The 27,303-nt window shown below is 41.0% G+C and overlaps 1 protein-coding gene across 2 annotated transcripts in view; it reads left to right on the top strand.

The window, feature by feature from the left end:
* The window catches only part of PTCHD4 (patched domain containing 4), an 86,573-nt gene that overhangs the window by 16,619 nt on the left and 42,651 nt on the right, over positions 1 to 27,303 (top strand). For both annotated transcript variants that reach the window (XM_074921797.1, XM_074921789.1), the window contains exon 2: positions 9,028 to 9,508. In XM_074921797.1, coding sequence (XP_074777898.1) covers positions 9,028 to 9,508 — 481 coding nt within the window. The remainder of the gene's footprint in view (positions 1 to 9,027; positions 9,509 to 27,303) is intronic.

The raw sequence follows: 27,303 nt of genomic DNA, 5'->3' as shown, positions 1-27,303 counted from the left end.
CGCTTTCCTTTGAATATTTTTAGCATTGAGATTGAGCTGTGGACGAAATCAGAATATGAAGTATTCATTAATATAAAATGTTCATGCTATAGATTCCTAGAGTTTACCAAATATGAGAGATGGTAAATGTCTTCTTCATATACATGCCTGCATGCATGAGTGTGTTTAACTGTTCATATCCAAATATTGGTGGTTTGTGCATCTCCCTTGAGGCACTGCTCTCTCCTTAGTGATTCAGTCCTACATTTCTCATTGGCACAAACAAAATCCTTTGGGATGAACAGTGACTGTTCAAAAGACCATGGAGATAAGAACAGCATTTTTTTAATTGGACCTGGGTATTCCTCATGGCTTAGCACCTGACAGAGGCTTGGATGTTGTCCTACTCTGCATAGGTAGAGGGCCACAACTGTACCATGTAATACAGGAGCTTGGATTTCCCCTCCTAAAACCATGTGGCACCTCCTTGAAAAAGTCTGTCATAAAGCAGGATTTGAATATATGGAAAATATGAATGTTGTCTTCCTTGGTGATGTGAAGCGTAGCAGTCCAGGGATAGAAATTTTAAGGGATAGAAAAGCTTCTGAGGAATATCCTACACCTCAGTGTGAAGCTCCTGGTTAGCTGAATGAGTTCAACATGATCTGGAGCTGTCCTGCAAACAATGCAGGTGGGGGAATAATTCAACAATCTGCAGTAATCAAGGCATAGTCCTGTTTATGGTTAGAGGAAGCCACTGAGCCATAAGCCAAGTCCCTGATCCTTTCCAGATGAAAGACAGAGCTGGAATTATTCCTGCAACACTCTCTTCCCCCACTGCCCACCCGTTGTTACAGGCTGCTGGGGAGAGCCCCAGAGCTGGGGATGGGGTTTGAATCCTCCCGTGCTGTATCGGTCCCTACACACTAGGGCAGCACGGTACAGCCACACAGGGATGGCAAACAGATACCCGGGAGCAGATAGACACCAGAAGGAAGAAATAACACATGTGATACCCAGCCTGAAGTGTGACTTCTGGGGTGGAAATGCTTGAAATTTCCTGTTCTTCTGTTGGGGTGCTGGGGGGAAGTCGGTTTAGGGTAGCTAAACCCAGCCCTGAGTTATTGTCTTTCTGCTACCTTGTGGTGCAGGGTCCTGCGGGGAGGTGAGAGGGAGGGATGCTGGAGGGGGGACGGGAAGGCGGTGAGCACTGAAGCAGGGACTGCAGTGCAGGGCTGTGCTCTTCTACTGCCACTGGCACAGTGGCACAGGGCATGGGAGACACAGCTCTGCTCTTTGCAAGAGGATTTCAAAGCAACTTTTCTCACCTGCTGCCTTCTGCCTCTTTCTGCGTGGCCATGGTGCAACGAGAACTGCTGCTTTGTTACCCCTCACCCTGTACTTTCTCCCTCCTGCCTTCCTCCTTTTCATACTACCAGTCTCTTTAGGGCATCTCACTCCTAGCCCTGGTTTTATTTTACAGTCACAACAAACTCCCCTTATCTTGCATCAGTGACCACTTGCTGCACAAATCCCCTCACAAAGCACACTTCCCACTTGCTTAATTTGTCCACAGCCATCCCTTGGACAGGAACATATTCAAGGGTGAGCAAGGGAAACTGTTCTGGTCTGCAGTGATTATTTTTACCATCATCCTTTATCCTAGGGGATTTAGGGGACAGATGCAGCCTGACTTTTTGCTCTATTATACCAGGGAAGACCCACTGGCAGGCACAGGCTGTGAAAAGCAAAGGGCTGAGCCCCAGGCCTTGAGGACTTTTGATCCTGGGCAGGGCAGAACACAAACTCAAAGGACAATATATGGTGAGGAGGGATTCGTGGCTCTGTGCCTGATGGAAACAAGAGGACAGCAATATTTTAAGACCTGACCTGGTAGATTTACACACCCAGGCTTACCTACGACTTGAGAGGCCCTGCTGACACGAATCTCCTGTGGAAGGTGAACATGTGTCACTGTCAGCAAGTTGAGCTGAGCCACTCACCTTCGTTTCCTCCTGAGCAAACTGTCCCACCAGTCCCCAGGGTGCTGGGCACCCAAAGCAAGCGGTGTCTTTCATCCCTGGATCCATCTCATGGGGCTGGGGTGCAGCCACCAATTCACCTGACTGAACTGTCAGTGTTATTTCACTACTGTGCCTGTGATCCTGCTCCTGATGGAAGGGAGAGAAAAAGACAGATAGGGCAACTGTACCCAAGAATTTCTTCCCAGTGCTTGCAGTCCTCTTTGTGCTGTCTGTAACCCCTCCACCTTCCAGAAGTAGTGCCCTTCCCCTCCTCGGGTAAGTGTGTAATCACGGCTGACTCAGCAGCTTCAAAGTCGCCACTGTGTCCTTGGGTGCACAGCTGGGGACAAAACTGTGCTGGGAGTGAATTGGACAGTAAATCTATCCCTCTTTTCCCAGAAGAACGGGACAGGTTCTGAGATGGATCAAATGGGAATCTGACCTTGAGAGTGGGAGGAAGGTCAGTTGGGAGATGAAGAACCCGAAGATAAGACAAAGTTAAACAGAGGCTTGAAAAGGATGTAAAGGTGAAATATAGTGTAGGAGGGAAGATTTGGTGTGGAGTGAGCTGGTCTGGGAGGTAGAGGACTTATCTTGTGTTTTCATTACTGAGGGATGTGGAGGGGAAGCAGAAGGTGAAGGTAGAGCCTTTTCTGCTTTCCTTCTGTCCTTCCCCTCTCTTGACAGAGATGCCCAGTTGAGGGTGATGAAACACTGGCACAGGTTGCCCAGAGATGTGATAGATGCCCCATCCCTGGAAACATTCAAGGTCGGGTTGGATGGGGCTGTGAGTAACTTGATCTAGGTGAAGATGTCCCTGCTTATTGCAGGAGGGTTGGACTAGATGGTCCCTTCCAAGCCAAACCATTCTGAGATTGTGTGAAAACCTGATGGGATAATAATGAAGGAACAAAGTGGGAAGTACTACTCAGAAATACAGTGTGTCCAGCACCAGAAGTTCCTCCACAGAGAAGAGCTCTCTAATAGCAATCACACTTTGCTATTGCACCCTTATGAATTCCTCCATAAACGGATTTATTTGGAAGGAATAGAACTGTGTTAGGAACATCTCTGTTATTAATCCTAGAGTATATAAGTCTCTTGAAATACTTTTATTCTGTTCTTGTCTCTTTTCAAATTACCAGATCAAAAAATAGAAAGCCAAAGCAGTAAGGGAAAGGGGCACAGGCCCAGACTCATCAGAAGGAGGTGCCAGAGGGTCTGTTTGCCTTTTGGGTGTTCTGGGTACACATGTTCTTCTCTTAAAGATCACACTAGCAATCCTTGATTTCCCTGGGAGGGGGGACAAAGTCCATACATTTGTTAATGTGCAGGACATGCCTGTGAGGGGGCCAAGACAGCTCAGCTAGTTTTGTGTTTGCTTCTGCCATTTACGGTGGGTTAATTTCTCCTAACTTTTGTAGCCTGATAAAAGTTAGGATGAAGTATAAGTATTCTTGTGCCTCTGATGTAAATAGAGAGAGACAGGCAACTGCAGAGGGCAAGTCTGGTTTTGACCCATTCCTTAGGATGGAGTGGATCATCCTCTGGATGGGTCTGACTCTTACAGTGACTATAAAACAAATTTTCTTGACTAGCTGGTGAGCTGAACCTCACCATTGCCAGATAGCTGGAAGTAACTGAATTGCTCTTTATTGAAGCAGAGACCCTGGAGCATTATTTCCTGGATAGCTTCTTATGACCACTTTGATGTATTTTATTTTTGCTGAGTGAACAGACCACATGGCCACTGCTGTGTCCCTGTTCCCAGACAGCCAAGGTACAGTTTTACCTCAAATGTGTTGCCCTCAGGGCTCACTTGCCCTGGACTCTCTCTCCATTGCTGAGCTGTACAGAATAGCTGCACAGGCACAAGCACAGCAGTCTAGTGTGTGGGCAAGAGAACCTACACAGCTCTGAAGTCAGGAAAACTGCTACACTGACATAAATCAGCTTTATGTGCAACTGTTTATAAGGCATGCTTCAGGAACTGGTGATAATTGGTGGCTGTGTAATAGGGATGAACTGTTATCAGGTGAATGAATAACTATACTGGGGACAAGGACAGAGAAGGCAGTTTGGTTGGGGAGAAAGAAGCTCCCTCCGAAGTATTACAGTGAGTCTGAAGGGAGGCCAGAGCAACCCAATGTATTAAACCTTAAATGAAAGATTTTAATTTTCTTTTACCTTGAAAACTTTAGGTGAACTAAAGCAACTGACTTCATCCTAACCTCTATGTTATACTTTCTATGACCCATGTTTGGTAGAGTAGGAATGTTCTTATCATGGAGAGAAACAACAGCATTGATCGCATTGTCACACAATATATTCCATCAGAAATCCCTGGTTGACTTCTGTTGAATATTTTTGAGCTTTTAAGATAAAATAGAGTTTAACCAGGATTGCATGCTTTATCTTAACATTTCTATAACGTAGCTTGATAGCTATCCATCATTCCAATTGATAAGAGGTAGCAGTTAAAGAAAAATAAAAATAGAGATAAATTTGATGGCAGAGGTCCTGTGAATGTACTTGAATGAGAGTGATCTGGCAGCAGGATACAAGGGATCCTCTTCTTGCCATGGGTCTGAAATGACATTTGAACCTCTCACCAGCCCTAATCACCACTGAGCAGGGCACTGGGAAGGCAGAAGCCATGGCATCTCAAAAATACCTTAAATCCTCTGTTTTTCGCATGAGAGGGAAGTCAGTGAAGGCTGGTGCCATTCAAAGGAGGGAGAAGACATTCCACCCCAGGGTGCGACAATGGGAGTGGCCACACAGAACTCCCAGGATGGGAGTTGGGGCTGCAGCAGCCACACTGAAATTATTAAGGAAACAAAAGAGCTCTCAGGTGATTTATCAGTAAGGGAGTAGTGCTAGCATCCCTCTGGGCTGCACACAGAGAGAGGGTCTATACCTACCTTAGCACCAACAAAAGATCTTCAGCTCAGTGAGAGCAGCTGTTTTTGTTACCCTGAGAGGTTCTGCACTCAGCTTTGGAGCAAACCAAGCAGCGCCCTGACAATTACACACCTTTTTAGGATATTAAGTGTCCAAGCATCCTTTACAGACAAGTATACAGCCTGAAATATGGTAGGGGTTTATTATGCATTCATCCATTCACCATTAGTGATTTTACTGCTGAACAAAAAAAGAGTTTGGATTTTCAATCACATGCAAGTCCAGGTCTGCACAAACGCAGGTGGCAAAGTCCATCATGCTGGGGGAATCCATGATGATTTTCAGGAGAATGATGTCATTCACATCTGTCATCTCTCACTCCTCTGAAAGTCCTTAGTTCTTGTCCTCCTTCTTTTCAGAGTCTAAATGTATCAAATGTCTTTGAGGCATCTAGAAAAAGAGAAGGGAGTACACAAAATCCGAGGTCATAGTATCCATTAAATCAAAGATTTTTTGCTTAGCCCCTGTTTAAGATCAAATGTCACATGCCCTAGAAAAGTGACCTATTCATGCCATCATTAAAGATGCTCAGATTTGGATAGAATTAGATGCCATCAGAATGGGCAATGGCCCTTTCTGTCCTCTGGGAGAACAGACCCTGTGAATTTTTCATTAGACATTATAAAAAAAAGGGAAAGAGAAAGACACATCTGAAATTCAGGCTCCAGCCATGCTAGTGATCTTGCTGAAGACAGTTATCATCTTGTGGGTGGATACACATGGGTGTAAAATGGTACGCAACCAATAAGTATTAATATTATTATTATTATTCTACTTTTTGAGTTTGCTTTTCTGTGTATAAGATCAGAGAATAGCAACATAGGTAGGTAAAATGTATAAGGGATCTGTAGTCTGAAAAATAAAACCATTGTTATGAAATTAAAAATAGTCATGTAGGCATATACTAGGAAGAATGCACCAATTAACATCAGAAAGTACTTTTTTTTTTTTTTTTTCTGTTGAGCAACTAAAGGGAATGAAGGATCTCATTTAAAACTTGCCTGCTCTTCAGGCCTCATTTATACAAGTCACTGCAGCCTCATTTTATTTCCCAAACCTTTGGCTTAGCTTAGGAGCTTAGCCTTTCACATCTCCTTCTTTCACCAAGGTAGTTCTGGAGGACAACAGAGAACTTGGGATGGTGAACGCACTCCTGAAGTGCCTATGAGACACCAAGACGTAGTTAGGTCTCTCGCTTGGAGGCCCCTGGGAGATGCTGAAAGTCATGTTGACAGCACTGGGTCTTCATTTTCTCACACTTCAGTCTCCATCTGTAAAATGGGATGAAAGGCAATATTTTTCCCCATCTTTCTTCTGTCTTCCTTGCTGAGATTGTAACCATTACTGTGACAGCCCTGCCTAGCACAACAGGACCTTTATCTCTCTTGGAGCATTTGGCAAAGACAACATTTGAGCTGTATTAGAAAGGGGCCCCATTTTCCCAAATGCGGTGGTGTCAGGTTTTTTTTTTGCATGCTATAAAAGCAGCAAAGGCAAAACCCTTGTGTAGATAGGAAGCAATCTGCCTTTGGAAGGAAAGGGACGGACAAAACGACCTCAAAGCAATTCAACATCTGTGATTTCCTCGATTCCATCTGAAAGCTCACTCTCTATTTTGCTGACATATGAGCTGGGTGCCCTATTGTACATCAGTGTAACAAATAGCCATTATCTTCTGTTTCATGGGAGATACAGCAGAACATGATTTATTTGTGCCTGCTCTGGTGCCTCTTTTGAAATGTTGCCGTCGTTCGGTGCACCTTTCGCAGAGGAAGGCAGATGGTCATCACAAAGTTTCCTGTAACCTTGCCATGAATGTTGCAGAGTGAATCAATGAAATCTGAATTACAGTCCATTGTCTGAGTTTGGAGCTGTGCTGCTAAAGTATCCTGCAGTGGCTGAAAACATTTGAATGTCAACACTGCATATATACTGAGGAAATATGACATTTCTCCCTCAAATTTCAAAGCAGTGCCAAAGGGGATTTTTAACTGCTAAGTTGCATCTGATGTGAGCAGGGACTGCATTGCTCAAACCTAAATTACCAGCTTGGAAATGTACCTTTTGTTAGTGTTAGGTGTGACCCCTTCTTGGGGAAAAAAAAAAAAAAAAAAGAAATAATGACTCAAAACAGGATTCTAACATGAAATGCCAGAGACAAGGGGGTTTTGGAGTCCAAACAGCACCAGCTGCCCCTCTATGCTAGCTGTCTCTGCTTATATGACATTTGCAATGAGGCTTCAGGTGATTTGAGAAGCTGGCTTAGACTGCAAATCACCTTTCATGTCAGCTCGTGCCAAGATACTTCGCCAAAAGCCGTTATTTCAGTGGGAAATAACAACTGGGAATAGGGAAAAAATGAACTTCTGAAAAGCACTTTGTCACGTTCCCTGTGCTGTGGCAGGCAAATACTAAAAACATTGTGAGTTCCTGCCATGAAAGCAGGCATAGGCAGAAATTTCTCAGTGGGAAATTTACACACGAGAGAGAAGACAAGGTGAGTATATAAAACATTTTCAGCACTGTCTCTTAATTTCTGACATTTATTTACTCTATAAGCAGACATGCTGGAAGGTACTAGTGTTTCATAAAGTCTGTTACCTTGCTTCATTGATTTTTCCTTAAGATGGGAATCATTACAATGAGCAGGTGTGGCAATTTCAGATAATGACCCATGTGCAGCACAGGTGTTTCTAGAAATGGTTAATGTTGGATGTAATAGATGTTAAGAGCGTCTCCTCCAAATGCTTCTGGCCTTTTACAGATGACTGCTTCTGTGTGTATAGGGCAGAGCATCTCCCAAATTCAAGCTGTCAGTCAGCTCATTCCCATAGTGCATCTAGGCAAAGAGTATTATCTCATGTGAACTTGCCACTGCAAGATGTTTTATACATTAACTGGCTTGAGAATTTTATGTTTTTATTAAATACAAGAGGAAAGAAATCTGAAAACTTATAATCCAATTTACAGGGAAAAAAAAAAAAAAAAGCAAAATGTCATCATTTGGTGTGCAACAGACATTTAATTCCTGGGTTTCGAGTTTTTTGATCATAGACATTACTTGTGCTAGGACATTCTTATCCAATCTACTGAGTCTTCTTCCTCAGGTTGCAACTGACTTTGATCTTCTAAATCCACACAAGCTTACCCTGTCTTGAAAGGGGCACATCACAGTTATTCTAGAGAACTAGAACAGTGGCATAAAAGCAAGGACCTTCCTTATAGGACCTTTCTTACTAAATTTTTCTTACAAAAAAGAAAAAGAAAAAAAACACATCTAAATGGGACCAGATAACTCTACAAAAAGAAAACGTCCTGGTCTTGTAAATAGACAGGACTTCATCCTGAGTGGACCTTGATGTGTCCTTTACTGATTGTCATGAAGTTGTCTTATATTGAAATAAGTGAGACCAGAATAAGGTTCATATTTTTAAAATATAAAAAACTAAATCAAAGTGTAAGGTAAATTCTTTTATCTGTACCACTGATATAAATCCATGAAATCTCAAAAAACAATTCCAAAAGTCTGATTTTAATTATATGTTTCTAGAGCCAGAGTAGCTATTAAACTTTGTGGATCTGTCTACATTTACTTCTGTATACTGAGAAACCGGGCCTCATTTTCTGTAGATTTCCAGTTTTTTAAAAGCGTTTCCAAAGTGTCAGGAAATCACAAATCTTCCAGAAATTCATCTTAATCTCAAACATTTCATACTTCAGTACTGAAGATTTGTTGTTGTCTGTCAGAGTTAAAATGTGGGAAGCAATCTTCTGTGGGGTGAGGAGCTTGCATGCTACATATCAGTCCCCTAATATTTGGGACTGCAATGAGTACCTGAGCAGTCCCCGAACTGCAGCAAAATTGCAAATGAGTCTCTAATGAGTGAGAAACAGAGTTGTGGCAGGGAACAAGGATGTGTCCCAAAGCCCACTGAAGTGAATGGCACCACTCTTGTTGACTGCAGTGGCCTTTGAGTGGAGCTCTTGGCATGTCTGTGAAAGGAAGGTAGAGTCAAACGCAGGATAACCACATGCTCATCTTTTTTACTTTTTCTCCCAGGATGGAAGGAGCAGTTTTATTGGCCACCAGCTCGGAGGGGTCATGGAAGTGCCAAACAGCAAGGACCAGAGAGTCAAATCAGCCAGAGCCATCCAAATCACTTACTACCTCCAAACGTATGGCTCTGTCACCCAGGACCTCATTGGGGAGAAGTGGGAGAGTGAATTCTGTAAACTGATGCACAAGATGCAGCTGGATCACCAAGATCTGCAGCTCTACTCACTAGCGTCCTTTAGCCTCTGGAAGGACTTCCACCAGACCAGTCTCTTGGCCAGGGGCAAGATTTTGGTGAGCCTGATGCTGATTCTCCTGACTGCTACCCTCTCGAGCTCCATGAAGGACTGCCTGCGTAGCAAACCTTTCCTGGGACTCTTGGGAGTACTCACTATCTGTATTTCCAGTGTCACTGCTGCAGGGATATTTTTCATTACTGATGGAAAATATAATTCTACTCTGTTGGGAATCCCTTTCTTCGCTATGGGTAATTATTTATCTTCATAATAATAGGATTAACAGAGCTTAATGGCAGGATTGTAAATTACATCCTGGGTTATAAAGTGCAGATTTTACCTTGAGCGAAAGTCTAAGTCATTTTCATCTTGTTAAATTGATCTGTACTTTGCCAAAAAAAAAAAAAAAAAAAAAAAAAAGGAAAGAAAACAAAGCATTAGCAACAATAAAGAGAGCAAATGACGTTGCTGGAATCTTGGCCAATATGAGAGAGGGGCAGTTTTATTGATCTCTGTTACAAAACGAAGGAGAAATTGTTATTGAAAACTAGTCAGCTCAGCACAGAAAATAGATATGCGTTGACCTGTCTTTGATGAGAGGCCAGATGAAAGAGTAAGTTAAAATAGGAGCGTGCCAAGGAAGAAAGATTTTCACATCCTTTCTGAGGAGGTCTTCTCTTCCAGCTCTGTCTGAGTGGCAGAGCGGAATGGGTTGGTGTAAGAATAAGATTGATGGACTGTATCTCAGAGAGGAGATTACTGTTGTGGTGTTTGCCAGGCTGTAAGCAAAGGGGCCTGTCAGTATCTGTAGCACATAATCCCTTGGTTTGTGAAGTCCCAGATCAGCTGCAGAGATTTCCTTTGTGTTGCACCCGGGCAGAGGAAGGTGCAGATGAAGAACAAACATAAAATCCAGCTTTTCTAGCAGAATTGTTGTCATTTCCTTTTGTTCTCATTTCTGTTCCAAGTACTTTTAGTGCATCTGTATGGTTGATGAGTTTGCTGGGCAGGTACGTTGAAAAGGAGGAGGGAAACATGCCCAAAATGGCTTGCTGAGTCAGCATTGTTTGGTGCAATCACATCCAAGTTTGTCAGGGTTTCACCGTATCATGAGTCTGAACCCCAGCAATGACTCTATGGAAAATCTCAGCAGTGTCAGCCCAGACCCCAAAACATTAGTGCTGGCTTTTCGATGGCAGGAAATCTTACCTGTGGACAGAACTCTGCATCTTTACAGTTAATTTCTTAAATTTCATTCATGCTTCTAGTACTCAAGACCAATTGCCATGCTACAGTGAGAGATACCTCAATAGCCAAAGCTGCAAGGCTTGGAGAAGCTTATTTTTTTAACAAAAAACCCCTCAAGCTCCCCAAAAAATATATTTTCTTGCTCTTTACCTCGAGAAAAACCCTGTAGGTGTATGCACCACCCAACTCCCACCTCCTATTTTGTTTGTCTCCTGATAAAGTATTCATGTCACTAACCAATGAGACCAAGCCATGGCCTCACCAATCCTGCACCCAGCATCTCTGAAGCATCTGGCCAAAGTGGGAAGGAGTAGGACAGAGTGGATGGTCAAGATTCCAGAAGGGAAATGGAAGAGTGAGGCAAAAGACCCCGAGGAATTGCATGATTGGTTCAGCCTCATTAATACTGATAAATAAATCCATGCCAAAGTGTCTAATTCGATCTTCTGCACTGTTAAACTGTTAGAATGGCCCCTAACATGGTTTGACTCATGTCAGCTCTTGAGATGCTGTGCACAACTCTTCAGTGTAAGCAGGTTTGATGGAAAGAACGTGATGAGAGGGGGAAGAGGCCAGCAGGAAGATCGGAGAACATGCCAGGTTGTGACAGGGATGGATCCTGACCTGAGCAAGGGGTGCGGGTTTAGGGAAAAAAGATCTGTGTGGCTGGATGGAGAAAAGAATGAAAGTGGGGAAGGGGAGCTTATGCTTGTTGTCAGATTATGGCAACCTTTCTGTTGGGTGTCAGGAGGTGTGTATCAAAGAGTGGGGCCAAATGGAATTGCCTTGCTTGTGCAGCGAGTAGAAGGAAAGGCAAAAAAACACTGAAGTGATGAAAACCACCTTTCCTTACTTGTTTATTTCTCTGCTGGTGTCCCTTTTTAGATACCTATAGAGATGGGTGGCCCATACTCTTTCCTCAACGGAACCCAAATTTGTCACTCCCTAGGAGCCCCAAACTGTGCCTGTAGGTGAAGCTCATCTTTGGGTTGACCTCAAAAGCATCAGCATCCATACAGGCCAGGAACATCACAGCAGTAACGTTGTGCTCAATTTATACATACCCTGCAGCCCCAGGATGAGACAAGGCTGGGAGTTTCTGAGAGAAGAGTGGCTCAGTTTCCTGCCTAGGGTGGTGGCAATCCAGGAGTTCGCTGTCTGAGGAAAAGTAATGTTTATAACATTCTGTTGTGTTTTGTGCTGTCATTCTTGTCACAGCCTCTGCCAAGAGCAGAAGGAAAAAGAAAAAAACCTTTCCTGAAGTGAGATATTTGCAAGGATTGTTTCTATAACATTATATTCAGCAAACTTCAGGTTGAAAAAGAAAATATTTAAGTAATCCTTCTACAGAAATTTTATTCAGGAATCTCGGGCTGAATTGGAAATATCATTAGAGAACAAGTTGCTATACCCGGGAACTGCAGCTGGTAAATACTAGGCAACAGTTCTACATTTTGGTGAACTAAAAGACAGGAAACATGTCTTACCAAAGTCATACTGGGTTACGTCCTGCCAAGTGCCATGTGCCTTTAGTCCCTTAAGTGACAGTGCCAGCTAAGGAGACCTTGCTCTGCCTGTGGTACGCCCAGGGCCTCACAGACCTGGGCTCCTCACAGAGCAGGGTTTTCTGTTCAACCTGGTCTACCATGAACTGATGTGTCAACTTAAAATAGACCCACTGAGGGTCCAAGACTTTTAATTCTGTGGGGTCAATACATAATTCTGGCCTGTGTTGCACCAGTGTCCCTTGCTGATAGCACAGCAGAAAGCACACAATACATCGGATAAGAATGATAATCATATAGATGATAATGTGTGCAAAGTGGGGTTTCCCAGAATTACAAATGCCAGATTTGCAAGTCAGCCTTTTAAATTTAAGTTACTTAGCTTAAAAAATAAAAGCAAAATCAGGCATTAACAGCTATAAAGTGCCTGCATGTGCAATGCTATGCAGAATGCACAGGCAACCTTGAATAGGGCAACTCCTAACTTTGGAGCACTTCAACCTGACATCTGCAAACTGTCCATTTAAAGTATGTTTGGTACAACATACAGTCTCTTCTGACATTCACTTTTCAAAGTATTAGTTTTAATGGAAATTCTGTGAAGTTCTTCTACACTTGTCCTTTTTCCTGAAGAGATGGAAAGATGCTGCCATCTGAATGACAGGAATAACCCTGGACTTGCACAAATGTAGATCCATAATTCCTCTTGCATTGTAGAGCTTCTGTGGGTTTCAGTAAGTGACAGAAACCTATACAAAAGTGAAATGTCTACTATTTTTCTAAATAGGACTGAATGACCTACACATGAATTTCTTACTGTAGTCCTGCTGTGAGGGAACGGTCTGCTGGGATAAAGCATCTCTCTGCTGTACTGGGGGAAGAGTGTTAGCTCAGAATGGCTTCTCTCTTCTTTATCCTTGAAGGTGAAAAGCTTCAGTCTTAAGTTAGGCATGAGGACAGTGGTGGAAAATCCTGCTAGTTCTGACTCCTTCTTCCTAACGCCATGGTGTTCTCAGACAGCTACCTCAGGAAAACCAGTTTCCTCAGTACAGCGTCTACCACTGCTTTTTTGGAGTCAGTGTGGAGCAACTCTTCAGAAAAATCCTGTGCAAATAATGCTCTGGCTGCCAAGATCTTCTGCAAACAGGAGCAAGAGGTGCTGATTTTTAGCTGTTCATACTCCAGACAAATGACTAAATGCGGTGAGTTAGAGAAAATGTGTTTCTTTAGTTGCAGGGCTTCTTTAGATACTGAACTGGACTAGATGTTTTATTTGTCTTTTTTTTTTTTTTTTTTTTTTTTAATTTAAGTTGGATTTTAGTAACCACCATGTGAAATCAGAATATGTGACAGTTCTACCTTGTGTTTCTCCTCTGGGACAAATACAAACTGCAGTTTCTTCTGCAAGTTTGAGACCAGCGGAGCTATCACCACAGGAGGTGTTTCAGATACGAGATAGAGGGTCAAATCACTGAGTTTCAGATTTGTTCTGGACATCAGAAATGGACCTGGTTAGATGTTCACATCTGCCTTTTGAGTTTGGATTCAAAGGGATATTATGTACATGACATAATTATGGTTTCCCATGCCTAATCATCGCTAATTAATATAACCAGAAGGTTAACTACATAATTGAGATATTATTGCTCCCATGATTTGCTTTTCAATGCACAGAAACCAGACTGATATCATCAGAGAGATAATTATTTAACTCAGCTGAGAATCTGACTGTGTACTTTTAAATGCAGGTATATTCGTTATGTCATTTTACACTGTAATTATTTTTGGCCAGTCCATGAAGTACCTCATTATACAGATTAGTGCAAATTTTATGTTAAAAATGTAACTACAGTGTAATTAGAGTATAATTATGATCTTTGTATTATAAAGTGTATGTGTTTCTTAGATTACTATATTCACATTGGATGTAAGAAATATTTCTTGTCCTTTGTAAGTCCAAACCATGAAGACCATAAGGGCATGGCTATTTCTTGTTGAATCTTTAGAGAATACCAAGCTCAATGGATGCCCTACAACACATTGCAATACTGTTACTACTACTACCAATAACAATACTATTAGTAGCGGTGCAGTAAAGAGATACAAAATCTTTAGGAAGCAATAGTCTACCTATTCCCAACCATAACCCCATGCCTGATGTAAGACCGCAACATGGATGGCAGAGATTGTACTTATAGTTCAGACTTTTCTATTAAAATTTCCAGTTATTCCTTCCTCTGAGTTATTCAGATGGAAGGAGGAAGCAAGGCAAAAGCAGACAAGACTCCAGGCAGTTATTAGCATTTCAGACAGAAGCCAACTAACCTCTTTTGGGTGGCAGTTGTTAAAATAATGGCTGGTCATCACCTTTAAGTAAATTTGAGATGTCACAGTATTACCATTAGTGGAAGAGTTGTGGGAAATTACAGAAAAAGTCCTAGTGCAGATGAGGAAATTATTTTCTTTAAACCTCAGAAAACAAATATGAGTGCAAAAGTGCATGCTGTCATTAGTTTACCTGTACATGAAGTATCAGGTATTTCTAACCATTGCTTCAAGCAATAGAGTTTCTGATTGCAATTGCAATTGAGAAGTATTTCAGGAGTGACTCTGACTTTGGCTTTGTCCTTTTGATGCAGCAGTAAAGAAAATCCCATGTGAATCTCATGTTATATGATCATCTCCTATCTGTATGAGGAGCAAGAGAATGACCCTCTAGAGCAAAGATACCTACTGACATAAACTCCCACCACTCCATGCCTTGGAAATACAGTGAGTCTGTCATTTCAGATGTCATGGCAGTCATGTCCCCACCCACTCAGCACATCATTAAGGACTTGGAAATACCTTGTCCTTAATTAGAAAATGTCCATTCTTGACTTTTACAGTGGGAAATGGGAATAACAAAAAAAAATTTAAAAAAAAAAAAAAAAAAAAAGGGACCACAGGAGAAAAAAATAGAAAGATATAAAAAAGTTTAAAATTACCTATTTGGTAATTCATGCAAATGGGTTTAGACGTTCTCCATATTTGTGAGGTTGATTTCCCCATAACTTGATATACTCCATAGTAAGTCTATTCCCAGTTGCAAAGGGTTGTTTTTTCTAATTTCCATAGGAAATCTTAACATCCCCAGAACAGTCTTTCCTGGATTTTGAGTAGAAGACTAAAGCCTTTCTGGGATAATCTGCTACACTTGCACTATGCAGTCTGGCCCTGCAGCTAGATCCTGGAGCTCTCATGGTTAGGGGAAGGCATCAAGACTGGGGCTGTTCTCTCCTCAAACACACACAAGATGAAGATATCTCTGCCTGGGTCCTTTGGGCCTTCTCACGCCCACAGAAAGGGATGCAAGAATCAACACAGCCACCCTCAGTCCTAACAACAGCGTTTGTAGCACTTAATTTCAAGTGTCCTAAATTTTCCTCCCTTAACTGAGGTGACACAATCTCAATTTCCTTTGTAGTCAACAGAGAGAAATAGGGAACTCCAAAGTAATTTGGTCCATCGCTTAGTACATATTTGGGATGAATGTGTTAATCTCTGAAGGTCCTGTCCATCTCTGAAAAAGCTAAGGTGACTGTTTAGACTTTAACATCTGAGGTTATGTACATAAGCTCTAAAATATATATATGCATGTATATACAGCATATATGCACAAGCTGACTTGAATCCCCTACAGATTGAATTCTAGCTCTTCTTCTTCTGTAGAGACTTACCAGAAGGTCTCTTATCAGCTCAAATGCAGTCATCCCTTAGGGCCATTGCTCCACCCTGGGAGATGGGTCTGCTGGTCCGTGATTCTGAGGCTCAGCTCAGACTGAAGCATTCATCCTTGGATCATTACCCAAGCACCGACCATCACTACCAGGTCCTCCATAAAGAGAGAGCAAATACAAAAGATATTGGCTGGGTTTGTTGCTTGTGAACAGTCAGCTAAACCCTTTCTCCTTCTGACTCTAGTGGGAACTCAATTAACCCATTTGTGCAAAGTGAAGTCTCCAGATAGAGTTGTCTTTTATTGTTATTATTATTATTAAAACAGCTTCCTCGTCTCTCCATCTGCAGCTAGCAAACTGGTAGCTGTCTTTTGCTTTTAACTTGCTGCAAGCATTTCTACAGTCCTTTGAAAAAAGTAGTTTGATAAGACAACATATTTTGAGCTAAAAAGTCAAAGGCTAAAAGGAATGGTTTTCTTCTGCACTTAGAAATATATGTTTAGTATATATGTTTAATACTCTTAATATACTAATTCTGTTCAGATAGCAAAGGATGTTTCCTTTTCAGATGCCTCATACGTTTGTCTGAACACCTCTTGCTTTCCTTTTTCTACCTTTTTATGAAAATGCTCATTCCTATGACTGGGTTATCTTTATTGGATGCACCTTTTCTGTGTGTTGATCTCATTTAGAAGGAGTTTCATTCCTTGTACTTGGTATGTATCGATGCACATCACATTTACATTTGGCTCATTTGGGCTGGAAAGGAGCTGCATCATGGCAGAAATGATTTAGCTCCACGTATATCATCCCTAATAGGGCAATGCCAAATCCAGCCTTGAATAGCACCATTGCTAGCAATTCCATAACCTGCCTCGACAGCTTGTTCCGGTGCTTAAACAGCCATACATTTATAAAGGTATTTCTTAATATTTTCACAGCTGCAGTTTATGCCTATAACTTCAGAATCAGTCTGGCCTGAGCGTGGAGTGTAATTTTTCACTGTATCTATGTATTTGCAAATCTTTTAGGATATTTTGTTTGTAGGGCCGTGCTTACTTCAGCTTAAATATAATTTCTACCAGATCTTCTTTTCCCGTATATTTTACTGGAGTTCACACTTCCCTGTGAGCTCCATCCGTACAGGAAGATTGATAGTGGCTTCTGGTCTCTGCTGGAGCACTGTGGATCTGCAGAAAAAAGCAGATGTGGGACAGGATGAGGATCTGACCTGTGTTCTTTGGTGTTTGGTGGGAAAATATAATCTTGCATCGTTCTTTCTTTTCTGCTGGGCAGGAAATGTGGGCTCTGATACCTGAGGAAGGATAAGTGAATGATCCTATGTTATCAAGCACACTGTCTGCTCACCTTGGGTACCGTGCTCCTCTGTAAGGAAATCCAAGGTTGTACATCTATTTTTTTAAGCAAAAGTGAAAGGCAGGAAACACGTTTACTTTCTCCTGGAATATATTTTGTGTGCAAATAGCCCCTGGAACTGTCCTGTTGCAAGATATGGTTGTACCTCAAAATTCAGCCTGATTCAGAAAGGGTTGGATTTTTACACAGCTAACTGAACCATCCTCATTATTTTAAGTAACATTGCAACACTTAAACATAATAGTAAGGAAGAAGTATAAAAATTAATGACCGTGTTCAAAAGCCCAGTTCAAAAATGGGTAAAAGAAATTTCACTTATAAAGAAATTTTCCCATAGCTGGCCTTTTTCTGTCTGATAATTTTCCCCTGAAGAGTTAGGAGAAGGATACAGACCTCAATAGGTCATTTTCCAATGTTCTAGATCAATATTTATCTACTATATTCATCTGCAGTGTCAAAAACTTTCCATAGAATTAAAGATTTAAAGAGTTTATTACAAATGCAAAACCAAGTAAAAAGATCTTACTTGATACTGTATCATTTATATGTCCTCCTTTGCGCAACCACTAGCCAGTTGAGGTTTTAATAATTCAGTTTTATCCTTCCATTTTCAACCCTTTTTACACTTTCTTTCCCATGAAGTGGCTTCTCCTCTCTGGTGGGATAACTGCCTACAGTAACATACAGCATGCTGAAGCCACGCTGGCTCAGGGCTCATTGCTCCCTGAGTGGCAACAAATGATAACATCAGCCTACATTATTCAAGAAGTATCTTCCATGTCGTTGGCACATGCCTGTGTTACTGGCCTTCAGACAAAGGTATATTCAAATACTACAGCTGTGACTTTCCATGTGTCAGCCCTGGTAGGTGTGGCAAAGCAGGTCATGTTTCATCCACACTTGCCTGACTGCAAGATGACGAAGGACATGTTATTTTAGGTGCTCAAAGTGGTAGTGAGAGCTGCAGCAGAAAGAGAAGTAAGCACAAGGTTGCAAGTGATGCCACCAACTGAATGAGATTAAAACTTCAGGCCTTTGCATCACTAAAGATGCTGTTTAATTTTTGTTCTGCAAGAGTGGGTATATTGTCCTCACTGTCTTGGCTGAATTTCAGTGTGCCTAATTGCATTTTTATCTTCTTCAAATTCCCCCCACTGTGCAGGTTAGATACAGTATTGGTGAGCACTGCCTGGCTCAAAGCACTGTGCAGGTGGTGCTCCGTTAAGCAGATGCTGGGTTTTACCCAGACATGGCTGTGTTTCGGTGGTGAATGCAATGGCCACATAATCCGGCTCAGCAGTCTCTAAAAACATTCTGCGTTCCCTGAGAATATGTAGCTGTGTCTTGGCATGTTATCATTGTATTTTCCTACGGTAATCTGTGGTATTTCAGCACTATTTTTTGCTCATACTCTATATTTTTAAAGTCCAAGGAAGAAAAGCATTACGTTACAGCCTGATAGGATACTTAGACCTGCCCAACCCATACATCCTAACCCATATTCAAATACAAATTTGCCACAGAAATTTTAAATGCTGTAGCTTTTCCTCGTGTTATGAACTCCCTTGTTGTTGATACCCTGCGTATAAAGAAAACTATTTTGCTAGCATAGCCATGAAACCAGTTAGTACTATATCGTTTTGCAATCTTTACATAAATTCAGAAACTGCAGGTATAATCTACTAGAGGGAGCACTTGCATTGCTTTAAAAAGACGATCAAACGGCAGATTACTGCACTCCCGGTGAGACCCTAGCAGGTGAAATTTTCTGTATTTCTTTAAGTTTCTAGTTGATATTTTTACTATTATTGTTGAGAAATTATCCTCCAGGGAGGAACATAGAGTTGCAGAAGCTGAAGGGAGGTATTCTGCATACTGAGTGCAGAGCAATGAAAACTTTTGTTCTACAGTAATTTAAGGGTTTAACACGAAGTTTTTGGTTAAGGCAATTTAAACATTCTGAAACTAGACTGGGAGCCCTGGGAACAAAAAGCCTGTTTGTGCTTAGAGTAGATATCACAGCAAAAAGAAACCGTGCAAAGAGCAAAGCCAAAACCCTTCTAATGCACACTCTACTTGTGGGAGCAACTGAAAGAGGAGAAGAACCCACAAGAGAGATGCTAACTACACTGCTGAAAGCATTACCAGAAAGTGCAATGTTGGGGCTGTACAAGAGCTGAATATATTAAGCAATAAAACAGGGCAGATATCCCTCCTATCACACTTCCAGTCAACTTCAAGGCACCACTTTTAGGAGTGAGAACTGCTGGACTCATCTAGTCTTTGCTCTATGCAAAGTACATCTCAGTGTCTTTTGTAATCCCTTATATTGGCTTTCCACATCTCTCCCATCAGAGCTAAGAAAAACTAAGAACTTTATCATGCAGTTAGCTTGCTCTTAAATGAATAACCTTGGTAGGGTATTGAGGAAGAGAAGGCTTTACTAATCATAGATACAGATGTTCTACCTCTCTCTTAGGTTATTGGAAGTCAGACTCTGAACAATGCAGTTAATGAAGCAAGTCTCAAAAGATCTCTCTTACGTGGATTTTGACCTCTAATATACTTATTCTTTCCCTGAGGGGAAAATAATAGAATCTCTTTATGGACTATTTCCAAAAAAACTGCAGAAATTTATTATGATTGAAATCTCTTCGGCCCTACCATGATTTTTGAAATTAGTCAGGAAGTATGAAAGCAATTGGTGGTCAAGGACAGACAAACCCAAATGCATACACAAACAGAACATTGGGCAAAACATGGCAAAAATATCAATCCATTTTCCTTAGATATAGCGTAAAAGAAAAAGTAAAAAGCTGTATATGTGGTAAACAGCCATGATTTGGCTTTCACAGCAATGCAATCATTAGACCTCATCCACTCAGGAGGTTTTTTTCTCACAAGGTGGAAAGGATACTTTGTCAGCTTTTAAATTGCTAGAATATTGTCAGTGTTGCTTGAGACCTTTGCTTGTTTTTTGTGACTTCTTTTACCCAACCCTGTCACGTTTGCATACCAAGTCCCTTGGACCTGACACTGTATTGTAGAACACACATCAAACAATGAATTCCTTATGAAACATTTTATCTATAGATAAATTTTCCTTGGAGTTTATTTGATGTTTCTTTGAAAAGATGAGGACACCTTTAGTTTCGTTAGTCAGTGACATAAATGCCCCATTTAATGTCTTTTACTGGAACATATTGTGAGGTTCTTAACTCTTAGAGGGGATTGTCTGACATGTCATTAGCAAAGAAAAGTAAAGCATCACAGAAATTGTTGAAAAATGAAGATTTTTTTTTACCTGCAGATCAGGGTCTTCCATGAATTTTCCCTCAACAGTGTGTGTAACTGGGTCACTGATCCACTGGTAACTTGCATAAGTAAATGGAGTACACAGGTCATATTGGAAGTCCTTTATCATCAGATCATTTTGTGATTCTCCCAAGAATTTGGGGTTTACATTTCAGAGTCGTCAGAGAATTACAGTAGAATAGAATAGAACATTATATTTTCAGCTGAAAGGAACTACAATGATCATTCAGTCCAACTGTATGACCATGTCAGGGCTGACCAAATGTTAAAGCATGTTATTAAGGGCATTGTCCAAATGTCTCAACATTGGCAGGTTTGAGGCTTTGACCACCTCTCTAGGAAGACTGTCACAGTGTTTGACCACCCTCTCAGTAAAGAAATGCTTCCTAATGTCCAGCTCAAACCTCCCTTGGCGCAGTTTTGAACCATTCCCACGTGTCCTGTCACAGGATCCCAGGGAGAAGAGATCAGCACCTCCCTCTTCACGTCCTCTCCTCAGAAAGGGGAAGGGAACAACGAGGTTGCACCTCAGTCCCCTTTTCTCCAAACTAGAGAAGCCCAAAGTCCTTAGCTGCTCCTCATAGGACATGCCTTGCACCCCTTTCACCAGCTTTGTTACCTTCCTCTGGATGCATTCAAGGACCTTAAAATTTTCAATACAGGTTCCAATTCAAGTTTTACCAAAAGTCAGCAAAGTTAGGAAGCTATTTCTCATAAATTCCTTTTCCAAATAAATAAATAAGTCAAAAATTAAGTCATTGGTCCAAATGTAAGAAGCTTTTTATTTCCTGTGAAAAAGAAGTGATGTTTTTTAATTTTCATAATTTCTAAGTTCTTCGCTTTCCACTCTAAAACCTTGTTTTATTTTTTCTCTAGGAAAAAGGGAAATAATAGAGAAACAGGGGAAGCAAAATGTCAGGGTGTGAGGAAATTAAAAAAGGAAAAACCCAGGAGTTCCTTTTGCTTTTTATATTTTAAACATGCAGGAAGAAAAGAACAGATTTTAATAGATAAAAGATTCAAGAACAAAAGTTCCAGTAACTTTATCTTCTAAAACCTTAATGTTAAATATGATGGTAACAGATGTTTTAGCACCATAGATCAAATATTTATCTGGAAAAAATCAGTAAATATTATCCCATAAAATGACCTTTTAAATGGTGCAGTAATTATTTCCATGATATGGAAAATAGGTCTTATTAGACAAACCCAATATTTTAAAATTCCCGTCCAAGTTTATGCAAGAAAAGGAACCATGCTGGTACAGTATATTCAGATAATGGTAATTTGATTTACTTCTGCACAGCATTTTGATAGATGCATGTATTTGCACTACATTAAATCACTGTAGTTTATATTACATGTAATAATGATATATTAATTTGTAAATGTGCACTTTTCCTTCTTGGAAGACATAAATAATCAGGTCCAAAAAAATTTCTTCTAAGCTATTCAACACCTTTCCCTGTGTTCTGGAGTGAAAAAGAAATCAATAGTAGTAAAATTCTCAGATAATGCATGGTTTGGCAGATAGAAGTAATGAAAAGGGAGCCCAAGCACATCGTCAGGCAGGCTTGTTTTGTCAACGTGTGCTTCATCAGAGTTAAGTGCTAGATTATGCATCTAGAAACAAAGAATGCATTCACATTTGCAAGATGAGCAATTGCATCCCCAGAAAGAAAAAGCAATGAGATGACAGTAGATAATGCATTGAATATGAATTTCTAGTGCGCTGCTGTTGTTAACACAGGAGGATGAAATTGCAAATGTATGTTGGAGAAAGAATAAGAAGGTGACATCAGTTAGGTGAATGACTTTAGGAAGGTGTTAATTGGCATTTTGAGTGGAATTCACCTGATAAAATAAAGATGTCTATCATGTATGGGGTGTCTCTATGGCACTGTTGAGTCCTTCCTAGAGTGTGTTTCAAAGCAGACTACAAAACTGGAGTCCTTCACTGGAAGGAATATGATGCCCATGCTGTTTTCAACAGCAGGCAGTTGTATAGGTGGAGATGACCTAACAAGATCCAGGGTCTGGAAGCTGCAGTTAAACCACTTCATACCAGAATAAAGGTGCAATTTTTTTATACCAAAAGCAGTTAATCACTGGAAGAGTTTTTCAGGGCTTGAGGGATTCTGTAAAACTAAAAACTTTCAGACTAAGATGGCATTTCTTAGCACATAGGCTATGCCTCAAAAACTGTGATTTTGATGGAGAAGTGATAGGTTACAATGTTTTGGCATGTGATCATAATAGTTTTCCCCAGTCTTAAAACCAATGAAATTTCTGTTGTAGAAGAACAGAAATTTTGTCTTCTGTCTGTGTGACAAATCAGCTTTTTTTTTTTTTTTCTTGCTCATCCTAAATTCTCATCTTCTCAAGTTTATCCCACAATTCCTATTTTATGTCAAACTTTAGGGAACTTCAGAACGTCTTTACTCACCAGACTCCTATAAATATTCCTACAGAAAAAACTTATGCTCATATCTCTATGTGGTGTACCCTTTATTCTGAAAGACCTTGATAATAAAACCCACTGCTATTTAGCAGTATTTTGTAAGACTGTCACATTACAATCGACATATCAAAAATCCAAAATTACTTCCGAAACCTTTCTTCTTAGTGCATTTTGATAAGTGCCCATGCTTTGATATACACAAAGGTTTTGCAGTTTTACTTCATTTCTTCTAGCTTTTAGGCTCTTCAGAGCAACTGTGACTCACCTGGTAAACTCTTCCAGGCCTACATGACTTTTTATGCATATAAAACCATCATGTATGAAAAATATGAGAAAGCTATAGTTATTCATATGGCTTGCTGGATTTTGATCACAGTTTACTTAATTTATATAATAGCAGGGCTGTGTGAGATGTTGTATCACAAGGATTTTCTCTAACCAAGGCATACCGCATCTCTTCTGGTTTATATTACTTTCAGCTGCACGTTAGTTTTCAACAACATTGCTCTTTCATAAACCCATCTGGTGATTCTATCTTGTGGCTAGTGTGGAGTCCCAACAGAGAGCCAGTGAAATGTTCATATATCTATTAAACCATGTGTTGCCTCTCAGCACAGAGATTAATTTCACCTGGTTCCCTTATCTGCTACCTCGTTAATGGTATTTCTCTTTAATGCTTATCTTTCCTTTTGCCTAGACATGAAAGCTAGTTTCAGTGGTTAGCAATTGCAGTACTCTATTTCTTAAGATCATGACTAGTTCTTCACATCGTCAGTCCTTTGACACCCCTTTTTATGTATTTCCAGTACAGACTGGCAGCAATTCAGTGAAGCTGGTCACAACCACCATTCCCTTCACACTGGTACAATAGATGCAAAGGCTGAATATTCTGACTTTATGAAATGCAGTGAAGGAGGAATTCTCAGTAAGAGCTGAAATTCAAGCTCTTCTTGAACCAAATTGTAGCACTTGATTCTTCACACACTGACTGGTTCTGCGATAACCACAATCTGGACTTCACCACAGTGTAAAGCCCATATGCAGTGTCTCAGCTGATAACACAGGGCAGAAATAGACCACTTAAACTTTTCTCTCATCACAGCTATCCCTTTATGGCTTTCTTTCAGTAGCATGCTTTCCTCGGGTCACTTTTAGATACTGAATTTCCAGTATAACAGATTAAGGTAATAGCCAAATCATTTGGGAATCTAGTACTTTCTGGAAACCAGAATTTGCTGCTTTATGCAATCTATGTTTAGAATTACTAGTCTAAGGGAGCAATTTTTAAAGGAAATGAAAATAAAAGAGTTACATTGTTTTTTTCTTTTTGTCCCTATTAAGGCAGTTTTACTTACTGCTGACCATCATTTAGAGATATGCCATATAATTTCCTTGCTTCCACAGATTCATCTAATCATATATTTTTCTTCCACTCTGTTTTTGCCTCCTATACACTGGGCTTCCTGTGGTCCATGTAGTATATCGAATATTCTTCCTTCATCCTTTCTTCCTACAACCTTATAAACCCTTGGCTCTTTAACATCAAACTGTGGTCTCTCTTGTTTCTCTGTTTCCAGTTACAGCATTTGATTCCTATTTGCATCAAGCATATGACATGTGACCATGAGATTCCTCTAAGCACTTTGCAAATCTCTTGTTTGGTTCCTAAAGAATTCAGGATAACTGTGTTTCCCCACCACCTCTTCTTCTTAGAGGCAGCATCCTTGTAAATCCTTCTGTGCCAGCTGCATGCTGATAATCTCCAGACAAGGTGACATTGCCAAAACATAATCCATAGTCTTCTTGTCGCCTCTTCATATTTGCTAACTCTGTTCTTTTAATAGTCAAGCACAATAATCTTTCAAATGACAACTAAGGCCTCATCTTATCTGCATGGAGCGGCAGAGGATCCAAGCAGCAAGAAAAGTGAGAAATGGAATTTGCTTCCAGCCCCATCCCAGTAACCCTGCAATATGTGCTGCCAGCTCGCCCAGGTGCTGGTTTGTAGAGTCCGCCCACACCAGATCCTTGGATCTGGGAAAACAGCTCTGTGTGAGGGCTGGGAGTGGGACCAGGGTGCGAAGCACCGAGGGACCTGACTGACTAGAAGGTACTTGGCTCTCAGCATCCTGGCACCTTTTTCTGCATCTTTTGAAATTATCTCATTGCTCTTCAGAAAACACTTTGGTAAAATGAGCAAGGCTACACTGTTCGTCTGCATTTTACTTTTTGAATTTTGATGAGTGAAAATCTACCATGGGCTGCAGTAGCTCTGTTGCTAAGTGGGGTCTTTTCATGCCTTTTCAGAGAGAGTCCAGCTCTTAGGTTTTACTTCTCTCTCAGATCCCCATCTTCTTCAATCACAGGCAGTCAGGTGCCTACAGTAAGGACCTCCATTTACTGGAGGGAGCTCTGATGAGTCCTGTGATGCCTGTGTCAGGAAGGGCTTGCTGTTTTGGTCCTGATATGAGCAGAGAAACAGGAGCATCCTGAAGTAGGAAAGCTCCTTGTACCAGACACTTCTGAATGCTTGACTAAGATGTGTTGGCTGTTGGCTGGGTTTAAACCACAACAGTCTGTTAGAAAAAAAAAAAAAAAAGTATTGTTGGCTTTGTAGTGAGACAAAATATGTATGTGGTGTTGTCAGAGATGGAGCTTCTCTACCTCACCCTCCATCAATCTTCCCCCTTCCCAAAACTCTTCTCAATAAATAAGTGTGGAAATGGCAGAAATCATGCCTTCTCCCTGGCTTCTCATTGTCATGGCTGAATTCACAGGATGAGTCTATCAAAGTCAATGGAATTGCCTCAGATATTAATTTGTCTGGGATAGCTTGCAACAGATGTGCTGTTGGCTTCTGCTTTTATTATTTCTGTGCTCATAGCAAGGCCCTGTTGTGTGAGATCCATTCCAGGCCCTGAGGACCCTGCAACACAAACTCACTCTGGAGACTGAGAGAAGGGAAAACAGAAAGATTTGACCAATGTCACAGAGGAGATCTAGCTTTAGAAATTTAACATGACCCTCATGTCTTCCTTGCACAGTCTGGTTTTGGACCATGCCGTCCAACTGCTATAAAATGTGCGTGGGAGTAACCGTGGAGAAGGCCAGATGTCTGCTTGGGAAGGTGTCCAGGGCTTGCCATCACCACGTGAAAAGAGAGAAGAACAAGCCACGCAAACCACTTTCTAATCTGACGGTCCTGATTGATATATTTTATCTCACTACAAAGCATTTGTGATAGATGCAACTGAACTCAGTTGGAATGAGGCCATGAGTTACTTGGCTCAGTAGGGTATTGCTGAGGAGGTGGAGGTGCATTGCACCACTGGGGTATAGCTGTTTGCTTCACGTTTGGCCATAAGCCACCACCAAAAACTCCAAGAGGACTGAGACCGCTGCTCTAATGCTAGATGTGTCTATGTTGTGCACTTGGTGACCTCCATTCAGGTGCAGATTAGCATCTAAGGTGAAAGAGGGTGAAGAAGAGAAGCAGGTTGCTCATCTGCTGGTCTGCACCCAGACATGCCAACCCAAAGAGCTACAAACAAGTAAGAATAATTATATCTTTTTAGGAGAGTCATAATGATATTGGGAAGGTCAGAGTCTTGCTGGAAATACCTGACATACTAGACATTGGCTGATAAAGGAGAAAATAAGAAATCTCTTTTGCTCAATGAAAATATAAATGAACAAGAGTATCAGACACGGTGCCAGCAGAATCACTACAGGCACCAGCTTCACCAAAGAAGTAGCAACAGCAATGGCAAATAATTTTAATAATTCCTAGCTGATATGAGCATCCTTCTGTTTAAGTTTCTAGCTGAAGTCACAGAAAAATTAATCTTGACTAGGTTATAAGATCAGCAGTGTCCTGAAGAGACTTGCACTGTCACGTATGTGAGTAGGAAAACTGTATAAAAATCTTACCAGAAATTTTGCATATGGCATTTCACGGCTAAATATGAGCATTAATAGGAATGAAATATGTTAAAGGCAAAATATAAGGCCTGAGTCTTTGTAAGAGAATTTTTTTTTTCCTATTCATCTCAGAAGTAAGTGCATTCAGAGTCACAAGCGAATGGAGCTCAGGTACATACCTTCATGCTACTAGCGTACTATGCAACTAACTACGGTTATCAAAGTACTATTGATTTGGTGTATTCTTCCTTAATATACAGTTCAGCTGTTGTGCTTTCACACCAGAGAAGACACTACCTCCCCAAAAAACACCAGCAGGCAGTTTTGCACAGCTGTTCCTGTGCTGTGTAGTTATTTTATGAAGAGACTCTCATTTTTTGTCTTAGTGGCTGCCAGCCCATCTGGGACAGGCAAACAGCAGCTGTCATTGCAAGACTCTCAATAAGGCTTTATCCTGTTTCATCCTCCAGCACTGCAATATATTTAGGTAAGCAAAAGCC

Source organism: Athene noctua, chromosome 1 (genome assembly GCF_965140245.1).
Source record: "Athene noctua chromosome 1, bAthNoc1.hap1.1, whole genome shotgun sequence".
Classification (NCBI taxonomy): domain Eukaryota; kingdom Metazoa; phylum Chordata; class Aves; order Strigiformes; family Strigidae; genus Athene; species Athene noctua.
Note: the sequence above shows the minus strand (reverse complement) of the source record. Positions and strands in the feature narration are given on the sequence as shown.